Source organism: Anarrhichthys ocellatus, unplaced genomic scaffold (genome assembly GCF_004355925.1).
Source record: "Anarrhichthys ocellatus isolate YVR2014 unplaced genomic scaffold, GSC_Weel_1.0 scaffold10, whole genome shotgun sequence".
In the NCBI taxonomy this organism is placed as follows: Eukaryota; Metazoa; Chordata; class Actinopteri; order Perciformes; family Anarhichadidae; genus Anarrhichthys; species Anarrhichthys ocellatus.
Window position 1 is genome coordinate 9,797,612 of NW_022280040.1, and position 12,124 is coordinate 9,809,735.

At 42.0% G+C, this 12,124-nt stretch overlaps 1 protein-coding gene across 1 annotated transcript in view; it reads right to left on the reverse strand.

The window, feature by feature from the left end:
* LOC116384874 (cadherin-12-like) overlaps nucleotides 1-4,385 on the reverse strand; it is a 55,883-nt gene extending 51,498 nt beyond the window's left edge. Inside the window, exon 1 of the mRNA XM_031849881.1 lies at nucleotides 3,995-4,385. Coding sequence (XP_031705741.1) covers nucleotides 3,995-4,240 — 246 coding nt within the window. The 5' untranslated portion in view covers nucleotides 4,241-4,385. The remainder of the gene's footprint in view (nucleotides 1-3,994) is intronic.
* Nucleotides 4,386-12,124: the final 7,739 nt, after the last annotated feature.

Consider the following 12,124-nt stretch of genomic DNA (forward strand, 5'->3'; position numbering starts at 1 on the left):
CAGTTTTATTTCTCAAATTGGGTCGCATTCATTAAATGGTATAAAAGCCAGAGTCTAAATTCATTCTCTTTATTTTGTAGTCATAGCGTACCACCAAAACAAGTGGAAATGCAGTCATGGCATATTTTTCTCTTGGTGTCGCAGAAGAAAAGAAATGTTGCTTTGCTTGCACTCATTAATCTGAAATAGACCACAGCCTGGAAAAATGGATGTTTTTAGGACTAATCTTCTTTACCTCTACCTCATGTGATTGCAACATGAGAAGGTACACATAAATAAACTGTGGATGTATGTTTTAATAATATGCAATCATAATAATTCATTCAATATGCTGATGTTCCAGATATCAGTATTGTTGTCATGCAATAAAAATTCAGTACAGAAATGCCAAACTAGCCTTGAGGTGATTTAAACATGTCACCTTTACATCAAGCAGCACTGACGAGTTAACTTTTCAACTGCGAAATATTCTGCTCAATTTGTATCTCTGTCAAAATGTAAAGAGCTGCAACTAACGTGTTCTTTCATTACAAATGTTCATTTTAAATAGTTGGGGATACTTTTTCAGTTGATCAACTGATCAATTTATTGTTAATATCTTCTTCTCACTTTCCTCAAAAGTCCAGCATTGACCAGACTTTAAAGTAAATTGGGACTCTGAGCTTAAATCCCAAATCAATACAATTACGATGCCGGGTGGTGATTCGAATATGTATTGCAATATTTTGTGTTTTGCAATTCTTGTTGAGTTGATAGGATTTATTGCGATTTTTGTTGCGGCTACTTTATTCGACCATAGGAAAAAAAGGTTGAATCCTACTCTTCTAGAGATTTTTTTCATGTGGAAAATCTACAAATTGATACAGTAAAGGTGTTGGATCAATGTTTTTTGCCTTAAATTTTCACAAATGTAGCCATTTCAAGTCAAAAGTCACAGGTCTATCCTTCTGATAACTTAGCCAAGTCCATCGCTAGCTCTTCTCCGTCAGCTCTGTTCTGTATAGATATCTATTGTCAGCTCGATCAGGACGGTTTTAATGCATTCACCATGAATGCAAGTATATTGGTGCGCTGCAGCTGCAGCTCTCTCACTTCCACTTTGTTTTTCTTGAGACTGATAAGATGTCCCCTTACTCAAAGATCGTCCTACCTTTTGCAGAGACTAAAATGAAACAAGTGAATTTGGTATGGCCAAATGGAGTAGCATTAGATAATTTACGTTATGTTAGGTATGGTGATAACAATGCACAACATGGGCCTGAATACTTCTGGCTGTTGACGGGTTCAGTGCAGTCTCAGACTCGGATGAGTATGTTTTGGAATTTGAATGAAAATAAAACGATTGGGCATTCACAAGGACAACCAAATGTTATCATGTTGTCTCCAAACATCTGCCGTCACTACAAGCAACCAGTGGTGCATCCAGACGCCAGTTAATAGGCAAACCATTTGATCCGTAACACCTGTACTCTGAAGCTCCACTCATTAGTTGTTGTCCCCCTCCTCACTTCCTCTGTCAGTGGTTGTCTTGTATTCTGTATGATGTCAGCGCTGACATCATACAGAATGCATGTGTGTTGCATGTGTCTTGCTCTTTTAACAATGATGCAGTTAAAAAAAGAATTGCACGATTCAACTGATAAAGACTAGAGATACACCTGTGGAGCTAAGATTAGCAGAGTACGTACGATAGCATATCTATGCTGCGCTAGCCTCTGAAGGTATACTGAATGTATGCTGCTTTTGTTTTTTGATAATAACAGTGAATAAAGACCTACTCCGCTTTACAGGAACAGTGTCTCGGTCACCTGGTGATCTGTAGCTTTAGCTTCTCTCTTTATCTGTTTGACCTGTTTTCGCTGCTGAATCAGTTTGACATCCTGAATATATCCTTCAAAGGACTATTGTATACCCTTCTGTCTGCTTCTCTGTGAAATCGCTTTTTCTTTTTCCCAAAAATTAGACCTAGATAGTATGTATTCAGTTAGTGACAGTGTGGGCTCCATGTTAGCTCTGACAGCTTGACAGAGTAGCAGCAAGGGGCGGGGCTTACAGAATGATCAATTTACAGCAAGGCTCCAGACTAACTCTTTTCACCACCTTCAAAGAGAGTCCTGAAAAATAATTTCAACCATCCTGAAGTCGGTACAAACTATCACAAATTCTAGATGTTATCTTTCTAGCTTTGTTATTGTCATCTATAGTGGCTATTTGTGTAATGTACATAAAAAACAAGTTAAAATAGCAAATAAATGATTGCATTTGTATTGAAATATTTGCTTTAACAATAAAAACATGCGTTTACTCTGAGCAGAATGTATGGACATGAATTACAATATCATAAGTGTCTGATTAATAAGTGTGTTCTTAAGGTTGTTGCTGCTATTTTAGACAGCAGCCATCTGGTGTGCTAATTAACTGATAAATGAGAACCAATGAGTGAAATAGTCGCATAACTTTCATTTCAAGCAAACCAACCATAACTGCTCAGGTAATCGCGGACATGATTGGAAAGAGCTCCTAATGCTCGAAGAAAGAAACGTGTAGAGGGGAAAAGTGAGTTCTTCTTGAATCCAGTCACTGAAAGAAATGAATGCTGACACCTAAGAAATAATCCTAAAATAATTTAGATCATTTCTTATTCCTATGGTTGGTCAGTAGTCCCTTGAACCACTATAGCGCCGCTATCTGCAGGTCAGTGAATGGAAATCGTGTTTACACTGTAGAGTGAATACATTATCACAATAAGGCATTGATTTATTATAGCACGAGCATTCATTGCACGGAGACTCACGTGTTACCCTCACAAGCCTCTGACAGTACCTGATAACTCCTTGGAAGACATATCACTAACAGCCTGCTCTCCCAGTCTCCAGGCATTCTGTTTAACTTGTATCCCGGTAAAGCTACGATCATTTCGGAGCAGAAGCCCTTCCCTTAAGGTTGTCCTGACAAAGGTCCGAGGATCTCATCTACAAATGCTTTTCATATGGCGAAGAATCAGTCAATTATTTTGAAGCAGTGCAGCAGCCCAGGATTAAGTGATTTAGGAGGGCAGCAGACAGCAGCTCTTAGCCTCAGAGACTTCCACAAACAGCATGGCTTGTCAGGGCTGATTGCAGCGGCACTCGGGCAGATAAGTCAGTCTTACTATTATCCTACGTAAGCCAGGAGTGCCAAATTACAACTTTAGCCTTAAAACCCAACAGAGTTTACTCATAAATATGTTAAGCCACAGCAGAGACCAAAGAAAATATAGAATCACTAAAAACCAAGATGGCCGAGGTTTGAGTGGGGACAGAAAAAGTGTGTCTGACGGGATGTATATCTCAGTCTGGATTCAGTTCAGGCTATCGGCCCTCTATGCTGTCTTTTTATTGCTGTCAGCATATCCACAGGCTCATAACTGTGATGTTCTGACAGCTTAATTTCAATTTATTTCTACCGGACCATCGATTCTCTCACCACTTCAATGTCATGTTTAGTCCAACATAGAAATGAACGCACAGCGCCATTAGCATGTACAGATTTTCCTCCAAAGCCTGAGACCATTAATGTCTTAAAACACGAACAAACAGGGACATCTTTACAACAAGAGCATTATTAGATTAAAAACGTCCAGGCTTAGTTCCAGGGGCCAAATGAAAATGGGCAACAGTTGCCATCAGAGATGGTGCAGTGTGAATGTATTAGTATGTTGTTTTGTTTCAGAAGGACAGCCTTGCCCAAATGATTGTGACATAGTGCTTTTATACAAGTATAAATTATAAATAAACATATTGTGATATTTTATGTAGTTGATATTGCCCATCTGAAGCCAAAGTAGTTCAAACGCTATATATTAGTGCTTTTCTGTTCCTTTTCTTCTATTTTATCGCCCTCACATTCTATCGCTCCCTCCATTTACCACCAATTCAATTTCTCCTGAGCTCCTCACTATGTGATTTATGACTTCTCCTGCACCATAAAAAGCTGGAAAAATAAGGCTTTTTACCTTGCCCACGTACTGCGGGTCTGACCCCATGTACTCCTCCAGTACAAAGAACTGGTTCCACACCCAGCCCCTTTTGACCCGTTGAAATCCAGACGCCCCATTCCTCATCGGGCCCACCAAGCCTCTGGCGTGCTCCCGCCCCGGCCTGCTCCGTCCCAGTGCCGACGAAGGTGGACGTAAAGAAGAGACGGAGCCTTCGTCGACGAGAATCCAAAGGAACAGCAGCAGGCAGTTCCTTGTTAGCATTGGCGATCTGTGAGGTTCAGGTCCCCAAGTTGAAGTCCAGTGACGAGAGCTGAGCCACGCTGAAATAACTTGTGTGGGTGGGTATGGGGAATGGGTGAGCTGGTGCCCAAAAAGCAGGATCCCACTCAGAGAGAGATGAAGCTCATCACCTGAAGGAAACGGAACAAATACATAGTTAGAAAGTTAGCTGTTTGCTGTTTACCTCCATTACCTACTGTATATTAATTAATGATGCAAAGTTATTACTCTGACAGTCCAGGACTGTCCAATAGTACACACGGTCATCGTATAGTTATTGTGGTTAATCAAGCAATCCGCTTCAAGTGATCAGTTTGGGTCTTTTCATACATGACATCTGGAAAAAAAACATTTTCAGAACTACAGTAGGCTATTGATAATCCAAATTCTCTTTTTTTTCCTTCCTGCCCATTTTCCGGCTGGCAAGCTGAGGCTGGAGCTATGTGGACACTCGTATCATGACTGTAAAAATCTGAATGTGCACAGGGGAAAAGCACCTGTGGTTGAAGCCGCCCTAGATTGATAATGCATGGCTACACAACGCCTTGCTCCGTGCCACTAACTGGGTGAGCGAGGATTCCCCGGCAAAAAGGCTCGCCATTCATCTGCATGCACCACCCACGCTGCAGTGACACTGAGCCAGCAGGAAAAACAGGAAAGCCTCGCCCCGAGTGAGCCCTTGGTGAGGGACACGCTACAAGAACTGGCAGCGAGCCAATAAATAGCCAAGCATTATTTTATATTCATGTAATAAATATACTAATGTCAATTAGATGGTTTTCTGTATGAGAAATGGGGCTAAAGGAAAACAACTACACAAAAAGTAGTCATTATAATGTTCTGCTTCTAGTGATTAATTTGACTTGTACAGACGTGGTTTCCGCTGTACTGGAGTTCTCAGTCATAAACACAAGTGTACTAGACAGTTCTCTGGGATTTATCCTCTAATTAGCTAGATTACTCGTCTCTGCAGTGGAAACTGTGACTTTATTTTTCCCGTCACTTATCGGCCGCCACACACTGTGCCGCAGACCTCTCAGTGTTACTGCAGTTCCTTGATTGCCCAGAGAGGTCGAAAGTCATATATTATTTAATGACACTTTGATGAGAGGGTGCTGAGGAGCTTTTCTGTTTTGGCCTCGCAAACCTCGCCCGAATGCTGTTCATCAAACCCGACAGAAAGCCCTGTGAATGGAGATGAACCCTTCTCAAAAACACACACAGGCGTGCAGTTGTTCCCATCAGAAGCCGTAGCATGATGCATTGGCAGTTCATACATCAAACTGACATGTGTACTGTACGGGATGCCGGTGCAACGCGACGTGCTCGCAGTGATTCCTTTAAGGCGCTTTTCTCTCAGCCATCACTCCGGCAAGGAGCACAACAGATTTTGACAAGCGGTGGCCACAGGAGATTGTCTTGGTTGCCGCAGCATGTCATTTGTCAGAGACACGTTCCATGAAAGAGGCAACTCGTACAGAAGATTACTAATATATAATCCAGCTCACAGACAAGCATATTTAATTTGTTTTCTTCCGTTGTGCTTTGTTCTAGTCTGCACATAGCTCAGCTGAAGTACCAACGGGGCTGTGAGATGGATGTCGCATGTCATGCCGTTGAGTCTGATTTGGGATGCATGAGTGAAGCATGATTGAGACAGGAAAAAAAAAAAACATATTCAGAAAGTTTGGAAATACCTCACTTGTTCATGCTGCAGATTTCCATTTTAGAACAATACAAGTAAATCAAGTTGATCTCTGATCAGTCTTAAAACAGACCATTTGTGGTATACTTCAGAGTAGTGACATAATACAGTGCATCCATTGTACTTGAATACAAACGTATAAGGACTGCAGGTACTATATAACTTATCGTATTAGCAGTACGTGCAAGCGCATTTATTACAACAGCAATAAGAGAAATAAGGTGAAAAACAGGATTACAAAAGTCGATCTAGGTAGATTAGTTTGCTCTACACGTTGCAACCCTTGAAAGCTGTTTGTAGATTAATCTCAGCTAATAAACTGCTGAATCTACACTTGGTGTTAAGTTGTTTACCTGTATTAACTTATGTTAGGACAGGCAGCACATTTTTTATCATTAAAAGGCCTTAAGTGTGATCTCTTAATTAACCATCATTCATTGCACAGACTAATGTGTATTAGACGTGTTACAGAAAGACAAAGACATATTACAGAAATAACCTCATTTGATGAAGCCTCATTCATTATTGAGCAAACAACTCAAACAACTGTTGCTGTTCACACCTCGTTGTCAAGCCAGGCGACCATATCAACACCCAGGCGCTCGGCTCTGGCCTTGTCACGAGACACTTAATTGTGCTGAAAACAAGAGAAGAGAACCACAAATGGTTGCAATGAAGAAGGGAGCTAATGGTTTCCACACCTGGTTTATTGTTCCTCTCTCCCTCCTCATGCACTTATAAGCTGTACAGTAATGGAAGACAGCGTGCCTCTAATTTCATAACCGGGGCCCTCATTGACATCATTGTCTGTTGATTAATTATCCTGACTTGGAACATCGTCTTCAGAGGGAGATTACTTCAACAAGGTTAGCGGCGCACCTAGATCCATTTATTCTCTCTGTCACCGCACTATCTTAAAAGTCAGAACTGATCTGCAAAGTTCCCCTTGCAAAATTGGCAGGAACTGTCTTGACACGGGTCAGACATGCCTCTCCCGCAGGTCACTCCTCATTTAGCGCCGACATAATGGAAAATGACTGTTCCCGTAATTCCTGCAAGATCACGCCTCTGCCGCTGCACGGCCCTGGGAGGACTCAATGCATATTGTATGAGGTAAGTTCATTAGCATGTGTCGGGCTCCGGTTGCGAGCCTTGACCCGCACGTCTACTTCAGACAACGCGGCGCAGTGGGCTGACAGCGCTCTCACACATCACCTTCAACAACCGGAGCGCATATGGCCAGCCGATCTGCTGGAGCAGATCACCACCCACAAGAGACTCCCACCGAAAGTTGGTAGTCGTCAAGGCTGCCATAAACATGACAAACAAATAAGTGGGCATTGACTTCTGGAATGGAGGGGAGAGATGAGTCACCTGGATCAAGTTCTTGTTTTGCATACTCTTTCATTTCCTGATGGATGTGTGGGCAGGGATGCTCGTTTGGTGATTTAGATTTAGTGATTCACCTTCGGAGTAGAAGCTTGTTGATAGAGAATGTAGAACTACAATATTGAATTTTGATGAAAAATCTTCATGTGTAAATGTGGAGGGTTCAGCACTTGGTTTGTCAGTTTATAGAAACATATTTCACGCTATACTTATATTCATATATTTGTTGATCAATATTGGTGAATGCAAATTATTTAAACGCAACAATTATAGTGATATTCTTTATGAAATTGGACCATGTGACCTTTTTTATTACTAAATATTTTAACAACAAATTTTGTGTTTCTTCTCAAATTTCACGATCGAGAGAAAAATGCAAAAATCTAGAAGTGTCTGTAGTATGACGTTGCCCGTTTGCATTCACCTGTCTGAGTATGGCTGTCATAAACACCACATAAGGCATACATTTCCGTCAATTAAAAGAATAATAGTAGAAACCGACTGGCAACATACTTCAGGTCACTGTGTTAATGTTTCTCTGCACATGCATCAAAGGAGCTGCAGCATGTTAGGACCGATCATATTGTTTTTGTACCTGATTGTAATAACAGTGAAAGCTTCTATTATTATAACAGATGTGTTGAGGTCAGCACTGTCACCACAATGATCACAACAGTGACCGGAATTGAACTACACTCTTGACTCATGAGAAAATATGTTGAGGCTGATGAGACAGAGGACAAAAAGGGAATCGGGGAAATCACTGTGAAGGCATTGCTTTTTTGCACGGCTCAGGCCAAAGGAGACTGTAATATCATTTGGAGTCCTTCGGGGGAAGAGTGGGAGGCGAGAAGTGTAGGTGGAAGCAATGTAATGAAAATGGGAGTAACAACACAGCTGGCCAGTCGAGCTAAATGATCAAAGAACTCCTCATGCGTAGGTTATAGCGCAACCAAAGTAATAGCCAATGAAATGGCTACGTCAGTTACTCGGATACATTGACGATGAAGTTTGGCCTCGACCCTTCTGTTGGCTTGGCAAAACAAAGGAAACGAGCTGTTTTATCCCCGTCCAGGTGTGAAACAATGACGCTGGTAGATGCAAAGCACTGCAGTCGATACTTGGCTGTTGTTTCATTTTCTTGAAGGTATTCTTTGGAGAGCTGCTCGGAGACGAGCCTTGTGCACAAAGCTGTGAGCAGCACAAGGTTCCCTGAACAATGGAAACATTAATATGATGTGATGAGTTGTCTTCCCGGCTTCTTCTCGCGTCCCACGCACATTATGTTTGGGGAGAGCCGAGTGATCCCTTCCACTCACATTATGTGCGGCCAGTTGTTAAACTTGGTGGTGGATGTGACATACTGTGACCACTAATACCAGCAATGTTGTGCGATTTTACTGAGATAAAGTCGCCCCTCAGGGTGTCAGTGATACAACTCCAATTAATATATAATAATAATGTTCCCACCCAAACCTTAAAGAAAGTGGTTTTGTACTTATTTGGGTTTTGTACTAATCTTTTTAGTGTAAAGAGAGTTTCTATTTTTTTGTTCACACCTTGTGCAGCTTGTTTTACAAACTACAGGCTTTTTGTCGACCAGCAAAACACTTAGAATTAACTGCCTGGCTGAAAAACTGAAAACGGCCATAAATAAAAACCTTTTAAAGAAATGATGCCACTATTGAATGCCATTATTAAGTTTTTTGAAGCATAGATTTGTCCTGATGAAGAGCACCTCTATCTTTCATTGACTTCATTAGAACACTAAGACAGTAAGCCAAAGCACATTCTTTTAATAGTGACAAATAGCAACTACTCCTGTTGCCAAGGCTATTTCTGTGATGAATGTGCCTTTTTTGAAATTGCTGTGTCGACAGAACCAAGCTTGGAAAGAGACTTTGCAGAGGGTTTCAGTCGTGTTTTTTTTACACACTTAATGTTGGAAAATGTTGGACTACGGATATGTTGGATATATGTCTCAGTGGCAAATTGTAACTACATTAGAAAAAGAATACACAGACATTTAATCACCACTTATTGGGCTTTGAAGATTTTCAAGAGCGGTATAGAAAAACATCAAAACAAAAAACAAATGCCCAGAAAAAAAAAATGTATAAAGAAAAGAAAAAAACATTGGCGGTAACACAAAAGAGGAAACATTACACATCATTTATCACATAAGTTAAAAGCTATTGAAACATGACACGGCAATTCTTAACATTAACAATTCAAACGACAGGTTGCTAGATCTTCTAAAAAAGTCCTTCTCTGTTTGACAGTGGGTGTTATCTTCTCTAGATTAAACTCTACAAACCATTTAGGTGGCAGCTTCTCATTCCTAGCTAGTGCCGATCATCTCCCTTGCTGATTTTAAGGATTGTAGGATACAACTCAACTTGTCGGTTGAAGAGCTCTGTCTTGTGAGGGAAGAACCTCCACTCTGTCGCACCATTGTACAACTACGAGACTTTTTGTAGATCGAACTACTCCAACAGAGTGCTGTGATTTCTCTCATTGATCTACGCTGACGAGTAGGGTAGCAACATACTTCCCGGCTTCAAACATGGTTCGGACATTCCAGAAGCCAAGCCGTAGGTTGGTTTTGGTGGAGCAGGGAGCTCTGTGAAAGTATCGGATCAGACAATACCCAATGTTCAACTCGGACCCAGTTTCACCCAGACCTAGTGCTGCAGTGCCCATTCAAAAGTCCCTGTTCAGAACAGGTTGATTGCTTGGCCTTTAGTATTTCTGCTTAAAGCTTTCTCGAGCACTGCTTGTCTTAAAAATCGACACGCCTGACACTGCGCTTCCTCGGGTCCCGAGCAGTACACCTGCTGTGACGTTAGCCGCTTGCCCCGGCTGTGCTTAAGTATACGTGTCATTTGGGTGCTAAAGCTCAGAAGAACATCGAACACAAAGTGTGAAGAGGATCGGATGAAAGGCTGTCCAGAAAATCAAAGGACAGACGGGGACTCAGAGACGTTTGAGTTCGATGTGCACAGTGTTCACAATGGAAATATAGTGACGAGTGACTGTCAGGAAGCAGAGCCTGGCAATGAAAGCATCAGGACAAGGTTAGGTTTGTCACAGCAGAAGCACAAAAGGCGTCGACTTGTCTCTCTATATATATTCTATGAAATGTCTGTCACTCAATCACCGCTATGTTTTCACTTTGACACTTTTCTGCTGGATACAAAGGTGTTTACCCAAACCAATTAAGTGCAAATTAACTTAATTTGGGGGTAGGATATTACTATAACTTTTGTTTCATAGTATAATGTGTTTAAACTGTTAAAGCCCACCACCTTCTTCTTCTCAAATAAACTAGTTTATTCATTTTCATAGCAGTCGAACCCACAAACATTTAAGAATACAAAACAAACAAGTCTTTGGGGCTGCTGTGGCTCAGAGGTAGAGCGGTTTGTCCACTAATCAGAAGATCAGCAGTGTGATCCTCGGCTCCTCCCATCGGTGTGTGTGTATGGGTTTATGTTGACATGTAGTGTAAAGTGCTTTGCGTGCTCAGAAGGCAAGAAAAGCGCTATATAAATGCAAGTCCATTTCCCATATTTCCTTTTCTTTATCCTGATAAATCAGTGCTCGGCTATCTTGTATCATGTCTTTGACATCTGAAGTTTTGACAGATACAACTATTCAGAGTCGGGAAGCACGCCTGATCTCATTCAGGAGCAGTGAAAGACGGGCAGCCAGAGATGAAATGAAGCAGCCCTGTTGCCCCAAGGATGGAGCTCCATCAGTGCACATGATCCTGCTGACAGTTCTCGAGCATGGAGCGCTACCACTAGTTTCTGACCTGGGACTTCTGCTGCTTGAACCTGTTTGGTGAAGGCTCTTCTCTCCTATCTCACTTGGTACTCTTTGGCCTCATCCTTGTGCCTGTGTGTGTGTGTGTGTGTGTGTGTGTGTGTGTGTGTGTGTGTGTGTGTGTGTGTTTTTTTTTTTTTTTTAACATTACCTATTAAATGTCCAACTTGTTTCGGCCAGATGCTGCTTAGTGAACTCCCAGCAGAAGCAGAAGTGCAGCATGTGTCGGTCCTCCGTGTCGACACTCGATGCATTCGGTCACAGTCGCTGCTCTGTGGTCGTCCAGCAGCGCTCATGGCTCTAAAACGTGTCCTGTGTAAACAGCCGGTTAGACACACCGTGCCGAAGCAGCTGCTGGACAAATCCGTTGTTTCCAGAATCCAACTTGTGACCCCGAGAAGTCGGTTTCTGTCACAAATCAATTGGATACTGATAAGCGACTTCTCAGAGGCCATGTTGCCTTTTTCTTAAAAACGTTCTTTTCTGGCATGTTGTTGCAGCCCTGCGTTACCTCTTCTTACAATATTTCCATCAAACTCTGATTTAGGAAAGACGGACTAGATTGTAGACTGACGAGAAATGGCTCCATCAATTCAATTTTCTTAGAAAGCCTGCATATCATTGAGCACATGCGTTCCCTGAGATGGTATATTACCTTGAATATATTCCAGTGATGATGAAAAATGAATTGGCCGCGTGTCCCACTGAACGAAGGTTGCCTCTCCGTTAGTCGCTGAACTTTTCCCCCCTGAAGATGTGGAAGGCTGAGCTGCAGAGACAAAAGTGGCCTGAGGCGGTAAAGAAGAAGCAGCACTGACTCAGCTCTCCCCAGCGTGAACGCGTCTGGATCCCCTGCCAGCAGAGTCTGTGATGCAACAGATATGGCTCCAATGAAAGGTTGTGATTAAAAAGGAAACATTAACTTCAGATGGGCACCCAGGATC